The following is a 19,095-nucleotide window of genomic DNA, read 5'->3' as shown; positions in this document are numbered from 1 at the left end:
GATAGGCTCCAGCTTGCCTGCGACCCTGTACAGGATAAGCGGCTACAGATAATGGATGGATGGATGGATGGATGGATGGATGGATGGATGGATGGAAAAATAACAAACAGGAATCAGACAGGCGGCAAGATGGCGTAGTGGTTAGCACTGTTGCTCCACAGCAAAAAGGTCCTGGGTTCGAGCCCAGTGGCCAACAAGGGCCTTTCTGTGTGGAGTTCGCTTGTTGTCTGCGTGGGTTTCCTCCGGGTGCTCCAGTTTCCCCCACAGTCCAAAGACATGCAGGTTAGGCTAATTGGGGGCTCAAGATTGACTGTAGGTGTGAATGTGAATATGAATGGCTGTTTGTCTCTATGTGTCAGCCTTGTGATGACCTGGCGACTTGTCCAGGGTGTACCTCATAGTCAGCTGGCATAGGCTCCAGCTTGCCTGTGACCATGTAGAACAGGATAAGCGGCAACAGATAATGGATGGATGGATTCAGACAGGCGGCACGGTGGTGTAATGGTTAGCAGTGTTGCCTCACAGCAAGAAGGTCCTGGGTTCAAGCCCAACGGCCGAAGAGGGCCTTTCTGTGTGGAGTTTGTATGCTCTCCCCGTGTCTATGTGGGTTTCCTCTGGGTGCTCCAGTTTCCCCCACAGTCCAAAGGTTAGGGTAATTGGTGGCTCTAAATTGACCGTATGTGTGAATATAAGTGTGAATGGTTGTTTGTCTGTGTGTCAGCCCTGTGATGACCTGGAGACTTGTCCAGGGTGTACCCTGCCTCTTGCTCATAGTCAGCTGGGATAGGCTCCAGCTTGCCTGCGACCCTGTAGAACAGGATAAGCGGCTACAGACAATGGATGGAAAAATAACAAACAGGATTCAGACAGGCGGCAAGATGGTGTAGTGGTTAGCACTGTTGCTTCACAGCAAGAAGGTCCTGGGTTCGAGCCCAGCGGCCGACATGGACCTTTCTGTGTGGAGTTTGCATGCTCTCCCCGTGTCTGTGTGGGTTTCCTCTGGGTGCTCCAGTTTCCCCCACAGTCCAAAGGTTAGGCTAATTGGTGGCTCTAAATTGACCGTAGGTGAGTGTGAATGGTTGTTTGTCTGTGTGTCAGCCCTGCGATGACCTGGCGACTTGTCTAGGGTGTACCCCACCTTTCGCCCGTAGTCAGCTGGGATAGGCTGCGACCCTGTAGAACAGGATAAGTGGCTACAGATAATGGATGGATGGATGGATTCAGACAGGCGGTACTGTTGCTTCACAGCAAGAAGGTCCTGGGTTCGAGCCCAGCGGCCGACGAGGGCCTTTCTGTGTGGAGTTCATATGCTCTCCCCGTGTCTATGTGGGGTTCCTCCGGGTGCTCCGGTTTCCCCAACAGTCCAAAAGTTAGGCTAATTGGTGGCTCTAAATTGACCGTAGGTGTGAATGTGAGTATGAATGGCTGTTTGTCTCTATGTGTCAGCCTTGTGATGACCTGGCGACTTGTCCAGGGTGTACCTCATAGTCAGCTGGGATAGACTCCAGCTTGCCTGCGACCCTGTAGAACAGGATAAGGAGCTACAGATAATGGATGGATGGATTCAGACCAGGGGCGATTTCTCAGAGACAATAAGGGAAGCCGAGCTTCCCCTTAAATTCTCTCCCCAAACTGCGGCGTCTACGACGTTGAATTCTCATTAAAACAATAACTTGCATAACATAATATATGCCCAAGATTGTATTTATGTTCATAACTATCCTGTAACTTATTTGAGTGATGTCTGACAAACTTGCAGTTCGCTACGAGAATCTACCTTTGCTGCTAGGCTGTAACCTTTCTTATTTCAATGGGCTCTATGGACTGGCAGCAGTGTTGCCAGATTGGGCGGTTTTAAGTGCATTTTGGCGGGTTTTGAACATATTTTGGGATGGAAAACGTCAGCAGTATCTGGCAACACTGGCTGGCAGCCAGGTATCCGTTGCAGTCTACGAGACGGCTCTGAACAGCCAATTTCGGCTAGTTGTTATTGGTTAAAATCAACAAAATCGTCACTTCCAGGGAAGCCGGGCTTCTCTGGGACTAAACGAGACAGTGGGAGGGACAAGAAGCCAGGCTGATAAAGGATTATTGGAGGTAGTGTTTGAAAGACATGAGGAGGGCGGTACTTCGGCGAGGAACACGGAAGCATGATCAGTCCCTAGAGGATGTCAAGAAAGTGTAGTCGTGTGCCAAAGTGCCGTCCGAATTTCTTTTCATATAAACGTTTCTTCTCATTGATGTCTCTGTACATTACTCTGTAAATAAATGTAAATATTACTCGTTGTGCTCCGTTAACTTTCATCCATTCTATCAGTTTGATCATTCGTGAATTCACTTGTTCATTTCATTTGTAGTTCAATCTGGTTGTAGGCTAGCTTGAGCCTTATTGGGATCTGCAGTGCTAGCTGCTAACAGAAATTGGTGAAGTCTCTGGAAAGCACAACCAGCTGGTATGACAGCGTCACAGACCATTTTCTGGAAAAGGAGCGGAGGGCAGAATTTGTGTATAAATAGTGTTCATGAATCTGAAGTGTGTATATTGTTCAGTAATGTTAAGAGAATGGTGGGCTCTGTGTTATAGGTTATACCTGGGTATAATATTCAAGGTTCTGTGTGTTGCATAGCCTACCTGGTTATGAATTTCCAGACTGTGTTGCAGAAGATGTTCAAGGATGTGTTGCACAGTTGGATGTTGTGTTAAAGACTCTGTCAGGGTATGATTGTTCAAGGCTCTTCATTGAATAGCTAGTGATTTTTGGATGTTTGATATTTTTGATTAAGGATATGAGGCACTAGCCTGGCAAGCCAGACTATAACATGAAATGTACAAGCAAAAATACTTTCTGCCACTAGGTAGGGTTGTCTAGTTCACTATGTTAATGGGGCACACCTTTCTATGCTTTGATATCCGGCCTACAGGTTTTACGATGAATGCATAAAATGGGCTTCCCATGTTTTAAAAACCAGCAGCCGCCACTGATTCAGACTTCGGCTAGATATGGGCTATTTCTTCAGTTTTTTTTTTTTTTTTTTTTAATTGAGACTTCTGCCCATTTGACTCTGGGTAGTTAATAAGAGTGGGTTCGTTTCTCTAAATTATGAGTATGGGGTCCGACTCATACTGGGTTCCTACACTTTACAACATGACTGAGATTCAAGCACACAACTGAAGAGCTGTCATAAGCAGACCTGTGTGAAAATGCGCATGTGTGAAAATAGTGCGCATGCGCAGTGCAAATCGGGCAGGGGACGCGGATCAGCGAGTGACAGGGTCGGCGGCTTGGTTACTTCCGGATTCCCTGTGAAGCAGAGGGGCTGAAAATGTTACTGCAGCGGCAGAGGCTCGGGAGCTGATGTTAGCATACGGGACAGCAGCGTGCAGACACACTGGCACCTAAGAAAACACTTCTGAGTAGTTTTGCCACTTATGGGCTCATCGCTAATCGGGTTTTATTTTCTCACCGGGACGATTTCGGAGTCTTTCACTCTGTAAGTCCATGCAGGCTGAGTCTCATCTCATCTCATCCTCCTGCTCCTCGGATCCGTGATGTCCCATCTCTCCCTCGGGGTGATCGTGCTCTGAATTGACACAGTGACATTTCACAAGTGTTGGACGCAGTGAGGACGAGTGCACACTCCCTCACTCCCCTGGCGTGAGGTGTCCTGGAAGATAAAGCGAGTTCTGCTGGACATCTCCCACTGGCATCACTAACAACATGGACTGGCTGATGGGGTGAGTTCAGTATTCACTGCTCATCACAGCTCACTGTGTTTCCTGGAGATCAGAAATGATTTACTGGCATTGATGCAAGTCAGAGAGTAACCAACTCGTCATTCACCTGTCCTGTCCTGTCCTGTGCGTTTTTAGCAACTCTGGAGTTGTATTTGTTTGTTTACTAAGAAGCAACTTGGCGCTTCATCCCATGATCCAGTACTGCTGTCTGTAGGACCTGCAGCTTTAAACAGTAATTCAACAGTGCAGGCTGGATATAACGCTCAGAGAAATGCAAAAGCTGTGAAGATTCTGTCATCCAGGTCATAGTAAACTGTGGGTGGTAAAAGAGAGCAACTGGACTTAGTTGCTCTCTTTTACCACCCACGGCAAAAGCTGCTACTTTTCAGACTTTTACAGTTTAATCTTTCTTACTAGTCTAGGGGCGGCATGGTGGCATAGTGGTTAGCACGGTCACCTCACAGCAAGAAGGTTCTGGGTTCGAAACTACCAGTGGCCGGTGAGGACCTTTCTGTGTGGAGTTTGCTTGTTGTCTGCGTGGGTTTCCCCTACAGTCCAGAGACATGCGGTTAGGTTAATATGGGACGGCTGAGAGCTGAGGTCCCGTTTTAGTGCTAACCCGCTCTAACACTATACCTTTCTACTTTACTGAATGTTTGATAAGTGTGTTTGAGCAGAGAAACACTAAAATGTGCTGCTCAGGAGGAGCAAACATTCTCTGACATGGTTATAAATATCATATTATGGATCACTGTGGTTAGCACGGTCACCTCACGGCAAGAAGGTTCTGGGTTCGAAACTACCAGCAGCCGGCGAGGACCTTTCTGTGTAGAGTTTGCATGTTCTCCTCGTGTCTGCATGGGTTTCCCCTACAGTCCAAAGATATGCGGTTAGGTGAATATGGGACGGCTGAGAGCTGAGGTCCCGTTTTAGTGCTAACCCGCTCTAACACTATATACCTTTCTACTTTACTGAAGGTTTGATAGGTGTGTTTGAGCAGAGAAACACTAAAATGTGCTGCTCAGGAGGAGCAAACATTCTCTGACATGGTTATAAATATCATATTATGGATCACTGTGGTTAGCACGGTCGCCTCACAGCAAGAAGGTTCTGGGTTCGAAACTACCAGTGGCTGGTGAGGACCTTTATGTGTGGAGTTTGCATGTTGTCTGCGTGGGTTTCCCCTACAGTCCAAAGACATGTGGTTAGGTTAATATGGGACGGCTGAGAGCTGAGGTCCCGTTTTAGTGCTAACCCGCTCTAACACTATACCTTTCTACTTTACTGAATGTTTGATGGGTGTGTTTGAGCAGAGAAACACTAAAATGTGCTGCTCAGGAGGAGCAAACATTCTCTGACATGGTTATAAATATCATATTATGGATCACTGTGGTTAGCACGGTCGCCTCACGGCAAGAAGGTTCTGGGTTCGAAACTACCAGTGGCCGGCGAGGACCTTTCTGTGTGGAGTTTGCATGTTCTCCTCGTGTCTGCATGGGTTTCCCCTACAGTCCAAAGACATGCGGTTAGGTTAATATGGGACGGCTGAGAGCTGAGGTCCCGTTTTAGTGCTAACCCGCTCTAACACTATATACCTTTCTACTTTACTGAATGTTTGATGGGTGTGTTTGAGCAGAGAAACACTAAAATGTGCTGCTCAGGAGGAGCAAACATTCTCTGACATGGTTATAAATATCATATTATGGATCACTGTGGTTAGCACGGTCGCCTCATGGCAAGAAGGTTCTGGGTTCGAAACTACCAGTGGCCGGTGAGGACCTTTCTGTGTGGAGTTTGCATGTTGTCTGCGTGGGTTTCCCCTACAGTCCAAAGACATGTGGTTAGGTTAATATGGGACGGCTGAGAGCTGAGGTCCCGTTTTAGTGCTAACCCGCTCTAACACTATACCTTTCTACTTTACTGAAGGTTTGATAGGTGTGTTTGAGCAGAGAAACACTAAAATGTGCTGCTCAGGAGGAGCAAACATTCTCTGACATGGTTATAAATATCATATTATGGATCACTGTGGTTAGCACGGTCACCTCACAGCAAGAAGGTTCTGGGTTCGAAACTACCAGCGGCCGGTGAGGACCTTTCTGTGTGGAGTTTGCATGTTGTCTGCGTGGGTTTCCCCTACAGTCCAAAGACATGCGGTTAGGTTAATATGGGACGGCTGAGAGCTGAGGTCCCGTTTTAGTGCTAACCCGCTCTAACACTATACCTTTCTACTTTACTGAATGTTTGATTGTATCACTTTTCTTGGGTGACTGTACATTTTTATCAAACTCTGTGAAATCGTAAACCCTAATGTCGAAATGGAGATATCCATTTGATAGAGGGGTCCAAGGTGAATATTAAAAAATCTTTGTTTAAAATATTTTGTATTTCATGCAGAGTTTCAGAAGGAAAAGTCAGCGTTATGGATGTGACGAAATTCCGTTATGGATGTGACGCGTCTGAAATAGACATGGCATATGTTTAGAAAATCAGCAATTTAACCACCATAACCCTTTGAAAAACTCTCTAAATATCAGCTAAAACTATCAAAGTTCTTTAATAATATTTAGGATGGCTATTGTTTTGCTGTTTTGTGGATTTTAGCATACATTTCTGTGGCTTGTGGCAATAATATAGAATTATACATGATCAAAGTTGATTTTAGCTTGGGTTTTACATCATAAGAAAGAAAGACTGACAGTGACATATTAGGTTGGTTACAAATTGGTTCAACTTATTCACATCTGTAAAATACAGGCCTAGGTGAGATCTCTGGGAGTGGTTTTGATGTATTACATGTTGCTTTATTTTTGCATGGTGAGGTTGACATTTACATGGAATTGCCCATAAGTGTGTTTGAGCAGAGAAACACTAAAATGTGCTGCTCAGGAGGAGCAAACATTCTCTGACATGGTAAAAAATATCATATTATGGATCACTGTGGTTAGCACGGTCGCCTCACAGCAAGAAGGTTCTGGGTTCGAAACTACCAGCAGCCGGCGAGGACCTTTCTGTGTGGAGTTTGCATGTTCTCCTCGTGTCTGCATGGGTTTCCCCTACAGTCCAAAGACATGTGGTTAGGTTAATATGGGACGGCTGAGAGCTGAGGTCCCGTTTTAGTGCTAACCCGCTCTAACACTATATACCTTTCTACTTTACTGAATGTTTGATGGGTGTGTTTGAGCAGAGAAACACTAAAATGTGCTGCTCAGGAGGAGCAAACATTCTCTGACATGGTTATAAATATCATATTATGGATCACTGTGGTTAGCACAGTTGCCTCACGGCAAGAAGGTTCTGGGTTCGAAACTACCAGTGGCCGGCGAAGACCTTTCTGTGCGGAGCTTGCATGTTCTCCCTGTGTCTGCGTGGGTTTCCTCCACAGTCCAAAGACATGCGGTTACGTAGGTTAATATGGGACGGCCTTGGGCTGAAGTGCCCTTGAGCGAGGCACCTAACTCCCAACTGCTCCCCGGGCGCTGTTAGCATGGCTGCCCACTGCTCTGGGTATGTGTGTGTGCTCATTGCTCACGTGTGTGTGCATGTGTGTGTTCACTGCTTCAGATGGGTTAAATGCAGAGAGGAAATTTCACAAGTGTGTGATGAATAAAGTTGTGCTTTCTTTCTTTTACTTCACATTACTTCTACATTCATGGATATCTGTTCAGTAACACCAGGTAAACGTTTTTCACATCATCTGAAATCTAAGCTCGTGGTTATAAGTAAGCTACCCACTGTTTCCATTAGTCTTGTGTATGTAATGGAAGTGTGTCTGCTGCATGTCTACTGTTCTAGTCACAGCAAGAAGGTTCTGGGTTTGAAACTACCAGCGACTGGCGAGGACCTTTTCTGTGCGGAGTTTGCATGTTCTCCCCGTGTCCGCGTGGGTTTCCTCTGGGTGCTCCGGTTTCCCCCACAGTCCAAAGACATGCAGGTTAGGTTAACTGGTGACTCTAAATTGACCGTAGGTGTGAATGTGAGTGTGAATGGTTGTCTGTGTGTCAGCCCTGTGATGACCTGGCGACTTGTCCAGGGTGTACCCCGCCTTTCGCCCGTAGTCAGCTGGGATAGGCTCTAGCTTGCCTGCGACCCTGTAGAACAGGATAAAGCGGCTACAGGTAATGGATGGATGGATTACCATAAATGATATGGGTCGCAACATATAGTTTTGCTGAGGTCATATGAAGAATACACATGATATATTAGTCAAGGTGTGAAATATGAAGTAATTAATGCTTTGATAGCCCTGTTGAACAGACCTATAATTCATTTTCAGACACCACAACTGTCTACATTCTCAACTTTTGACTGCCTCAAGCTTGACCCCTGTGTTACATATGTACAGACCTCTAGAAGGGACATGGTTGGGGAAAAAAGAAAAACGATGGAGTTTTGCGAGATCTCAGGTAGAGCTGGTACTGTGCAGCTCCAGGGTTCTTGGTTTGATCCAGAGCTCTGGTGATGGTCTGTGTAAGGTTTCTGTGCATGTGTATGCTGTTCTTGTGGTGTGTGTGTGTGTGGGTGGGTTTCATATGGGTTCTCCAGTTGCACCCTGACATAGGTAGACTGGCTATGCTAAATTGCCCCTGGCTGTGAGTATTCATGCATGTGGAATTGATATCCCATCCTGGGTGTGTTCCCCACTGTCTCATACCCAGTGTTCCTGGAATAGGATCCCAGAAAACTACCTCAATAATAATAATAATAATGGGCGGCACGGTGGTGTAGTGGTTAGCGCTGTTGCCTCACAGCAAGAAGGTCCGGGTTCGAGCCCCGTGGCCGGCGAGGGCCTTTCTGTGTGGAGTTTGCATGTTCTCCCCGTGTCCGTGTGGGTTTCCTCTGGGTGCTCCGGTTTCCCCCACAGTCCAAAGACATGCAGGTTAGGTTAACTGGTGACTCTAAATTGACCGTAGGTGTGAATGTGGGTGTGAATGGTTGTCTGTGTCTATGTGTCAGCCCTGTGATGACCTGGCGACTTGTCCAGGGTGTACCCTGCCTTTCACCCGTAGTCAGCTGGGATAGGCTCCAGCTTGCCTGCGACCCTGTAGAACAGGATAAAGCGGCTAGAGATAATGAGATGAGATAATAATAATAATAATAATAAACTTTCATCTTTATAAGAATCTTTAAAAGTGTTTTCTTTGCTCAGTATGGAAAGTGTGCCATGTATTGCTTTGAAATCCAATGTAAAACATACATACACCCTATTTAAAAAAATTTTTTTTCCGTAAATTTATAAAAAGCATTTTGGGAAACATGTTCTTGCCTTGGGGCGGCACAGTGGTGTAGTGGTTAGCGCTGTTGCCTCACAGCAAGAAGGTCCGGGTTCGAGCCCCGTGGCCGGCGAGGGCCTTTCTGTGCGGAGTTTGCATGTTCTCCCCGTGTCCGCGTGGGTTTCCTCCGGGTGCTCCGGTTTCCCCCACAGTCCAAAGACATGCAGGTTAGGTTAACTGGTGACTCTAAATTGACCGTAGGTGTGAATGTGAGTGTGAATGGTTGTCTGTGTCTATGTGTCAGCCCTGTGATGACCTGGCGACTTGTCCAGGGTGTACCCCGCCTTTCGCCCGTAGTCAGCTGGGATAGGCTCCAGCTTGCCTGCGACCCTGTAGAACAGGATAAAGCAGCTACAGATAATGAGATGAGATATTCTTGCCTTATTGATAAGGATTGTGCTTCGACTCTATTGGCTAACATGATCTGAAAAAAGGTAATAACGTGTGGTTTTAAAGTAAATACACTTGTCATTGGGGTGGTGGGTGTATATAGTGTCTTTTACAGTTGTTTTTATTGAGCAAAACATTAAAATCATAAAGAGTTCTTTACTGGAAATGTTTAATATAATAATGACGTGCCTGTTTCCACGGACTAATTAAGATGTAACTACAGTTGAGATAAAGAAATGTAAAATTGTCAAATTGATTAACTGTATGACCCCCCTCACATGATGGGAGGCCTTCCTTTTACTGAAAGCTTAATATTTTTAAAGAGAAGATGTTGCAAAACTATCAAAGTATTTTATAATAATGTGGCATTTCTGGAAACATCATACCATATTACAGGCCTGAGAGACTGTAGAGACTGTGATGTTCTGTACTAATATGTCTCAGGCTTCATTGTACTCTTGTGATGCAATTAGCCTCGCTCCTGAGGTAATTGTATCACTTCACAACACCACTATAGAGGTATAGGATATCAGATCTCTTGATCTTCATAGAAAAGCCTGGCTATTACTGACGCGTTTGTGAATATAGAGGCACGTTAGAGAAAAATTGGCTGACTTTATTCATATAAAAGTGCGTGATCAAATTCCATCGACTTGAACAGTCTGTTTAATATAGAGATAGAAAAATTCAGCTGTTTATATATTTCTTAGTGTCAATGGATTGTTTGTACAGGACCTGAGTAGCCCACATAATCCTAATCACAAGAAGGTTGAAGTACACAAATAAGTTAACCAAGTGCATAATCACAAACATGTGGAACACGTGATGATTCTCTCTGCTCTGATTTTTTTTTTTTTTTAAGCCTTTGTTTTGATCAAATGTTATCTTGATATCAACACTGGGTGGTGTGTGTATGGTTTTTTTTTTTCCTTCCCGTTTTCCATTTGATTGCATTTTCGTGTATCATCTGGGGCAGGATGTAGCCACAATAGCTGTTTTTCATGTCTTTTTTTGGTATCACACAGCAAGTTTCACAAGCATGTTAATCTCGCTGTATGATCTGCTTCGTAGGAGGCCACACAGGGTTTTGCATCACCGTGTGGACACACAGATAAAAAAGTGTCTTTTTCTGCTCAGCTATTTCCACCCGGAGGACAGATGTTTAATCCCTTACATTGAAACAATGGATGTTCATGTCAGAGTGGGCTAGAGGCTATTACAAATGTATGTCACTGTAATACATGAGGATATTTGTCTTAGAGCTGGTGTCGTGATGGCTGCAAGCTCGGCTAAAATAAAAGTCCTGATGTCAGAAAGTGCTGTAAATGTTCAGTACAATCATTTTACATTTCCTCACCAGACTGAAGTCCAGTGGTGTAACGCTAAGTATGTGCATCTTTAAAAAAAAAAAAAAAAGCCTAATCCTAAAGCCTTTTGATCTGAAACAATGTGCCATGTTAATAATGTGAATCCATGCCTTTTTTTTTTGATGAGGCAGAATTGCTGTAATTTACTTCTGTTTGTCTGACACTTTGCCAAAATAAAGAAGGGTGGAGAAAGAGTCCTGACACCCATATCGGTATATGCTCGCTCTGATGTGTTTGAGCCTAAATGTGCACGTTAGGTTATTAGGCAGCAATTGCTCACTTTTTGCTAATTAAGAAGCAGCAATGAAATCCTAGTGAACTCATCCTACAAATGAAATGTAAACCCATTCTGCTTATTATTAATATCCGTTACTAATTAGCAATATTATTCAGGATCAGTGCAGGCCTGCTGTGCCTTCTAATCATTTGTTTGTTTTCCAGGGAGCACATTACAGAGTGAAGCTGCAGGACGATAATGTACTCAGACATTTGCTTGGTGAGGAATGTTATGCCAAAACAGTCAGACGGAAAAGGTCGAACTCTGCTGCAGGGCTTAATTGTGTAATTTACTCCACCGCATGTTTGTTGCATTGTGTAATTTTGCATGTACTGGGATGTTTATCAGAAATTCATTAAAAAAGAAAAAAAAAATCTGTCCAGTCTTCTGTGCGAGTTTTTCAGAGAAGCTGCACGTGCCTTGCTGGTGATAATGGCAAGGTCAGGTATTGTTAAGGATCCTCATGGGTTTAGTTCATCATCCAGCTGTTGTAATGATCATACATCCACATTCTTATCTCATTACGCACTCAGCATCTCCTGTGTGCTGCAGCCTGTGCTGAAAATGCAAGGTAAATATCTACTTATATGCCTTGCGCTTTTCACGTACAGAAAGAACAGCCTAGTATTTTTGCTCCTGTTTAACTAGTCCTATACCTCATTTGAGCCCAGAATAAGCATTTTGTGAGACTAAAATGTATATTTGTGAAACTTGCTGATGAAATACGGACACGAGAGCGCTGGGAGGTTCTGCTGCACGTTTAACAGAGCACAGCATTTCAGCACGTAGACAAAAATAAAGCGGTGACGTTGAGGCCAGGGGAAGGAAACACTCTCGACTGGGTGGAGGAACGCTATTGTTCTCAAACCCGTACCTTAGGGCACCATGTCAGCTCCTTCAATAGCCATGGCATTTGTTAAGGAAAGACTGTGTTCTGTTAAATGATTCAAGATGCTTTTTTACTTCAGCCTAACAATACCATGTCTTGTATGAATAGGATATTGCTGACGGACAGTTGATTAGTAATGTAGCAGTAGTCTACTTTTTCCCTGTAGGTCTGAAAGCTAATCTGACTCATCGCTTTTGATGGTCTAGAATTACGTCAGGGTACTGCGTCAGTGCGAGTGTGTCAAATATAGTGCACTTTTATTGTGTCAAGGCAAGCTTAACAAGCCAGATAAATGTTTATTCTCGAGAGTCGTCCTATTCTTATATGCTCTTATGTAGAAGTATTATATTAGGTACAGTTTGAGTTTCTTTCTAGATAGTTTGCATAAAGAAGAGCTTTCTCACTTTAGGAAAACTCTTTGGGTTGGTTTGATGTGTGTGTGTTTTTTTTTTTTTTTTCTTTTCCCTGGCCTGCAGTGGGTGGAGGGAACATTTTGGATAAACTGCAGTGTTTAACGTTCTACTGCAGCAGAGATGTTGGCCTGTCCTTGCACTCTGTACATGTTTTCCTTGGCATTGCTGTTCTCATCCCGAGTTTGCTATTTCGTACAAAACTGCTCTGTAGGGAGCTTGCAATGCCAGCAGATTCAAAAACAAGCAAAACTTGAAAAGGCTGAGCCCCATGTTCTCATTTGAAGCTTGCGTTTATTTCCCATCATCCCAAGTGGTCTTCATTTTCAGTATGGAGTTTGTTCAGTGAGAGAGTATCTGAAGCCCTGATGAATAACTGACCATCACAAACTACTAGTGTCTAGTCCTAATAAAGGAGATCCTGCTAATGCTGCTGAATATAACAGCTGTTTAATCCATAGAGATCAGAGCTCAGTTTGCACTGTAGCTTGACTGCTTAACCACAACGGCCTCTTTAAACTAAGAGCAGCTTGAGTGTAAGAGCGGCAGTATAACTGTCACTCGCAAATGGATAAATTAGGTTCTAAAAGCATGTTTTATTGCAGCGGCAGCCTGTGTGGTCCTATTGTTCTCGAGTGTATAAGTTATGAATCACTGACAGTTAACAGGCCTCCGTTCAGACATTGCAGCTTGAAGTCACTGTTTGTTTTGAGATTGTTTGTTTGCTTTTGCTGCTACAGTAATTGGTTAAATTCAGCATTGGGAACAGTGGTCTGAACTTGGTGATCTACAATTTGACCTTGGCATTAAGCTGTCTGGTTTGCACTGCATATTTGTTGGAAATACTTTTGAAGAAACAATTTCAAGAAGCATATTGTCATTGTCATTAAAAATAAAAATTTTATATATATATATATATATATATATATATATATATAAATATAATGTGTGTGTGTGTGTGTGTGTGTGTGTGTGTTCGCTGGGGTATGCTGTAAATAAATTGCCCCGTGTATGAACATGTATGTGCACGTTGCCCTGTGCTGGACTGGGATCCTAGCGTGTATACCTGCAGTGTTTGCGAACTGTTTCCACCTCAAACCTGTTCAGGATAAAGCAGTAACAGAAGACGGATGGATGAATGAGTGAATGAATGACAAAGCTTGTATTGATTCTGCATTTTATTGTCTTTTATGTTTTATGGCTCAGCTTAACAAGCTTTGGATATATGATTCTACTATGTACACTGGCTATATGAACCTTCTGAATGTACTGTACTCTGGAGAGTTACACCTTGGGTGAACACCAGAGTCAGATCAACTGTTCAACTCCTGATGAGACGATGAAATGCCCAAGTTATTCCAGAAATATGCCATTTAAAGAAAACGTGAAGTGGAAATTTGAATGCATTTATTTAATAAATAGTCAATTCTTCTTCTTCTTCTTCTTCTTCTTCTTCTTCTTCTTCTTCTTATCATCACATCTGACCGTAGGCCAGGCCGGATGAGTTTATGTGATCATGCGTCATCCATCCACAATTTACAAAAATCGCTACTCCTCCTACAGGATTGAACGGATTTTGATCAAACTCACATACAATGTTCCCCAGGTGGGTGTGCATAAAACTTGTCAAGATAGTGGCGCCACCTGTCATATTTACAATTTTATGAGCGTCTGAAATTTTTGGGTGACTCGTCACATGAAACGCTTCTCTTTGGAAACTGCTGGGGCGTTTTCACTGAAACTCACCCAGAAGACTCTAAAGACATATATTCCAACAAGAGTTGTTCACCAGGTGGCGCCACCTACCATGGATGAGGCTACATAGGGGTCACGTGCAATTTCACGAAAATCGCTACTCTTCCTGCAGGAGTAATCAGATTTTGTTCAAACTCGTATGGAATGTTCGATAGGTTGGTTTGTATAAAAGTTGTCAAGACAGTGGCATCACCTGTCATATATTTAATATTTTATGGGCATTTGAAAATTTTGGGTGACTCGTCACACCTGTAGTGGACATCTGTTATGGACATAATTCACCATACCATGTCTTGCTTGCTACGTTGGTATTTTACTCTGTTCTGATGCCTTGCTTGCCTTGCTCAGCTAAGTTGGCATTTTACTCTGATCTGATGTGCGTTCCGCACGACATGTTTAATGTGTTACCTTGTTAGAGTATTAGCGACGCAGCCCCTTTAAGGTTGCCAACTCGTTTTTTTTATCTGATGGGCAGCGCCATCTTGTTCGTTCTTCCTTGAGTGTTTCAATAAACGACATGCCGTTGCATTGTCAAAGTGAGAAATTGACTCTTCTTTTCTAATATCGCAATTTCCACACTGGTGACCCCAACGTTTGTCTGCTGGACACATTCCAGAGACACACCGAACGACTATGGTGACAAATGCTGTAACTTTGAAGCTCCCGGAGTTCTGGGAGTCGTCGGCTTCTGCGTGGTTCGCGCAGACTGAGGCACAGTTTGCGCTGCGTGAAATAACCGCGGACACCACCAAGTACTACTATGTAGTGTCGACCTTCAGCAGCTCGACAGCGACGAGTGGTCAGTCTCCTGAAAAACCCCCCTGCTGTGGACAAGTATACTACACTCATGGCTCACCTGTTAAAGACTTTTGAACTTTCTGATGCTGAGAGGGCTAGCTGGCTATTTTCTCTGCAAGGCTTGGGCGATAGCAAACCCTCTGAACTTATGGACAGAATGTTGGCTCTGCTTGGGGAGCACAGGCCTGGGTTCCTCTTCATCCTGCTTTTCTTGCGTCAACTCCCTCCTCAGGTACGGGCTGCTTTAGCCAACACTTCCATCACTGACTGCCGCGCACTGGCAGAGGAGGCTGACAAGTTTTTTTTCTGGCTGTTCAACACCCCTGCATGCCTGCTGCTGCGCTCAGCCCTGCTTATGCCGTTGCAACCGACCCGTCCCATGCCTGTCATGCCGCCGCCCTGTACCCTGGTGACCCAGCGCTCACTGCAGCAGCTACAGTTTCGCACCGGCCACGTTCTGACTCCAGCCTATGTTTTTACCATGCGAAATTTGGCTCCAGGGCCAAGCAATGCCGACCACCTTGCAGTTTCAGGGGTTGCGGGAAATGACAAGGCCGGCACTCAGTAGTGGCCTTGAGCGTCGGCCGCACTGGCAGGCTGCTGTTCATCCAGGACACCATCTCTGGGTGCCATTTCCTGTGTGACACTGGCGTGCAGAGGAGCATTCTACCTGCATTGATGCTGGACATCCTGGCAAATGATTTTGGCCCCCCCCCCGGAGGCCGCTAACGGAAGCCCCATACGCACTTATGGCACGCGTCACGGGGAGCTGTGTTTCAGCGGTTTAACTGGGACTTTATCACGGCCAAAGTGGCTGTCCCCCTCCTGGGTGTGGGTTTTCTATGCGCTTACGGGCTGCTGGTGAATGTCAAAAAACGTCGCTTGATTGACGCCACCACATTCTCTTCATACATCTGCACTCTCAGTGGTGTAAAGTCTTAGCAGACCACTACAAACTTGCAATCTTTTCTCAGCCAGCACCGAGGAAAACAGTTGATAAGATGTCGCAGACTGACATAGTTACAAAGCCTAAACAATCATCTTTGCAAGTCGTCATCAAGGACACACAAACATCTGACTTGCAAGACTCCCAACATTCAAGGACAGACGACTCCACTTCTCCTCGGATGGATTTCCCAAATAGCATGAAAAAATTGCTCCCAATGGCTACACTCTCTTTTTCCAGCCCAAATCTGTCGCGACAAGCAGTGTACCCAGTTCGCCCAGGACTTTCAGCTGGCTACAAATCTTTTTCACCATCCAAAAGATACATGTCATCTCCAATCCTTTCACCCTCAAACTAAATGGAACATTTAGAAAGTCTTGTTTGATGTACTCTGGGTCCCTGCAAATGGGTGTAGTGTTGAAAACCAGCTAGGACCCAATGTGCCTATGCCATCCAGCTCTATTCCTGTGTTGATAAGAAACAGAATACATAGAGCACATTTAACCCTGGGGGTGAACCAATCTAATCTCCTTCCTGTTTTAAAACAACATCAGAGTGCAAAAGCAGATACTACTTCTAGACTTTCTGTAAAGCTAGCTCTTCTGAATGTTAGATCACTTTTAAACAAGTCATTTTTAATTAATGATCTTATTTGCAAACACAATCTTGATTTTTTGCTTCTAACTGAAACCTGGCTGGATCAAGCAAATAGTGCTTTCACCCTTATTGAAGTAGCTCCCCCAAATTTTAATTTTTTGAATGTTACCTGACAAGGGAAAGGTGGAGGGATCGCAAATATATTCAAAGTCTCTTTTCAATGTAAACAATCCTCACTTGGTGATTTTATGTCCTTTGAACACTTATGTGCACTTGTTACATGCTCTCCTAACATATTATTATTAACTATTTATAGGCCTCCGAGACATTCAGCCAAAGTCTTTCTTGAAGAGTTTGGTGAACTGTTATCAGTCATTTGCTTAGAGTTTGATTGTCTTATTATATCTGGGGATTTTAACTTGCATGTAGATAATACTGATAACATTTATGCCAAAGAACTACTTGCAATTATCGACAAATTCAACCTAGTACAACATGTACAGGGGCCGACCCACTCTCGTGGTCATACTCTTGACCTCGTTATCACAAAGGGTCTTACTGTTTCTAATACTGTTGTTGGCCTGGCCTTATCCGATCATTTCTGTGTTTTCTTTGATGTTTCTATGTCTCCTCACATTCAGAATAGCTCAACGACTATAGGTAGGAGAGTCATAAAAGACAACACATGTGCTCTCTTTGAGCAAGCTCTCTCTCAGAACTCAACCAAAATGTCAGACTCTGTAGATGATTTACTGGAATTTTTTAATTTAAATATGACCCAAATTATGGATGATATTGCTCCATTCAAAATCAAAAGAGTCAATGATAAGCAGAAAGCACCATGGAAGCAGTACCTGGCTGTTAAACTGCTTAAGAGAGAATGTAGAAAGACTGAAAGAAAATGGCGCAAATCTAAACTTCACATTCATTATCAAATCCATAAGGAGATGCTTTGTAATTATAATTATGAAATTCGTAAAGCAAGACAGTCTTTCTTCTCCAACATCATCAGCAGGAATATGAACAATGCCCGTGTGCTATTTTAAACAGTAGAGAAGCTAACTAATCCCCCACCACAATTAGCACCTGAACTTCTCTCAGTTAATAAATGCAATGAGTTTGCATCCTTTTTCAAAGGTAAAATTGATAAAATACGGCAGAATATTTCTCATAATATATCTCAGTTGCAAAAAATTGAAAAACTGCAATCACCAATGACACAGATAGATAACTTCAACACAATGTCAGAATTTAGTTTGATTATGAGACTCTTGAAAAAACTGTACAAAATCTCAGTTCCTCAACATCTGAATTGGACATTCTGCCCACCAACTTTTTTAAGTCTGTTCTTCATCTTATAATTACAGATGTGCTTCAAATTATAAATACATCCCTGGAGACTGGCGTTGTTCCTGTGTCCCTAAAAAAAGCCGTTGTAAAGCCCCTTCTTAAAAAAAATAATCTGGATCCTTCAGTATTAAATAACTACAGGCCAATATCAAATTTACCATTCATTGGGAAAATCCTTGAAAAAAATTGTCTTCAATCAATTAACTGCCTTCTTGATAGCAAACAGCCGTTTTGATAATTTTCAGTCAGGATTTCGTGCCAATCATAGCACTGAAACAGCGCTGATTAAAGTTATAAATGACATATGTCTTAATACTGATGCAGGCAAAACATCAGTCCTGGTATTCCTGGACCTCAGTGCAGCTTTTGATACTATTGATCACAACATACTGCTATATCGACTTGAACACTGGGTTGGATTGACTGGTAAAGTTATCAATTGGTTAAATTCATACTTAAAAGATAGAAGCTTCTCTGTTACCCTGGGAAATTGTTCCTCAACGTCAATGTCCTTGACCTATGGTGTCCCCCAGGGGTCGATTCTTGGACCATTACTTTTCAACCTTTATATGCTCCCACATGGGCAAATTATCAATAAAAATTCAATTTTGTATCACTGCTATGCAGATGACACCCAAATTTATTTCGCTCTATCACCTAATGATTATGCCCCCCTTGAATGTCTCTACCAGTGTATCGATCAAATCAATAGCTGGATGTCACAAAATTTTCTTCAGCTGAACACAGATAAAACAGAAGTAATTCTATTTGGAAAAAAAGATGAAAGACTCAAGATTACCACTATTCTTGACACAAAAGGGATGAAAACTAAAGAAATGGTTAAAAATCTTGGTGTTTTCATTGACAGCGAGCTAAACTTTGACAGTCACATGAAAGCGATCACTAAAACGGCATTTTATCACCTAAAAAACATTTCCAAACTAAGAGGACTTATGTCAAAAAATGATCTGGAAAAACTAATACATGCCTTCATCTCTAGTAGGGTTGATTACTGCAATGGCCTTTTCACAGGCCTGCCAAAAAAGACCATCAAACGACTTCAGCTGGTTCAAAATGCAGCGGCTAGGGTTCTCACACGAACAAAAAGAACAGAGCACATTACTGCAATTCTAAGGTCCCTTCACTGGCTTCCAGTAAGCTACAGAATTGACTTTAAAGCATTGCTGCTGGTATACAAATCTCTAAATGGTACAGGGCCCAATTACCTCTCTGATATGTTGCAGCGGCCTAACCCAGTCAGATCTACCAGATCAAAACAGAAAAATTTACTATTAAAACCAGTTGTTAAA

The 19,095-nt window shown here is 43.4% G+C and overlaps 1 protein-coding gene across 1 annotated transcript in view; it reads left to right on the top strand.

The window, feature by feature from the left end:
* The first annotated feature begins 3,251 nt into the window (after positions 1–3,251).
* The window catches only part of mob2a (MOB kinase activator 2a), a 119,170-nt gene continuing 103,326 nt past the window's right edge, over positions 3,252–19,095 (top strand). The window contains exon 1 of the mRNA XM_060915054.1: positions 3,252–3,736. Within this exon, the coding sequence (XP_060771037.1) occupies positions 3,720–3,736 (17 nt within the window). The 5' untranslated portion in view covers positions 3,252–3,719. The remainder of the gene's footprint in view (positions 3,737–19,095) is intronic.

The sequence above is a fragment of the Neoarius graeffei genome, chromosome 2 (assembly GCF_027579695.1).
Source record: "Neoarius graeffei isolate fNeoGra1 chromosome 2, fNeoGra1.pri, whole genome shotgun sequence".
Lineage (NCBI taxonomy): Eukaryota > Metazoa > Chordata > Actinopteri > Siluriformes > Ariidae > Neoarius > Neoarius graeffei.
Note: the sequence above shows the minus strand (reverse complement) of the source record. Positions and strands in the feature narration are given on the sequence as shown.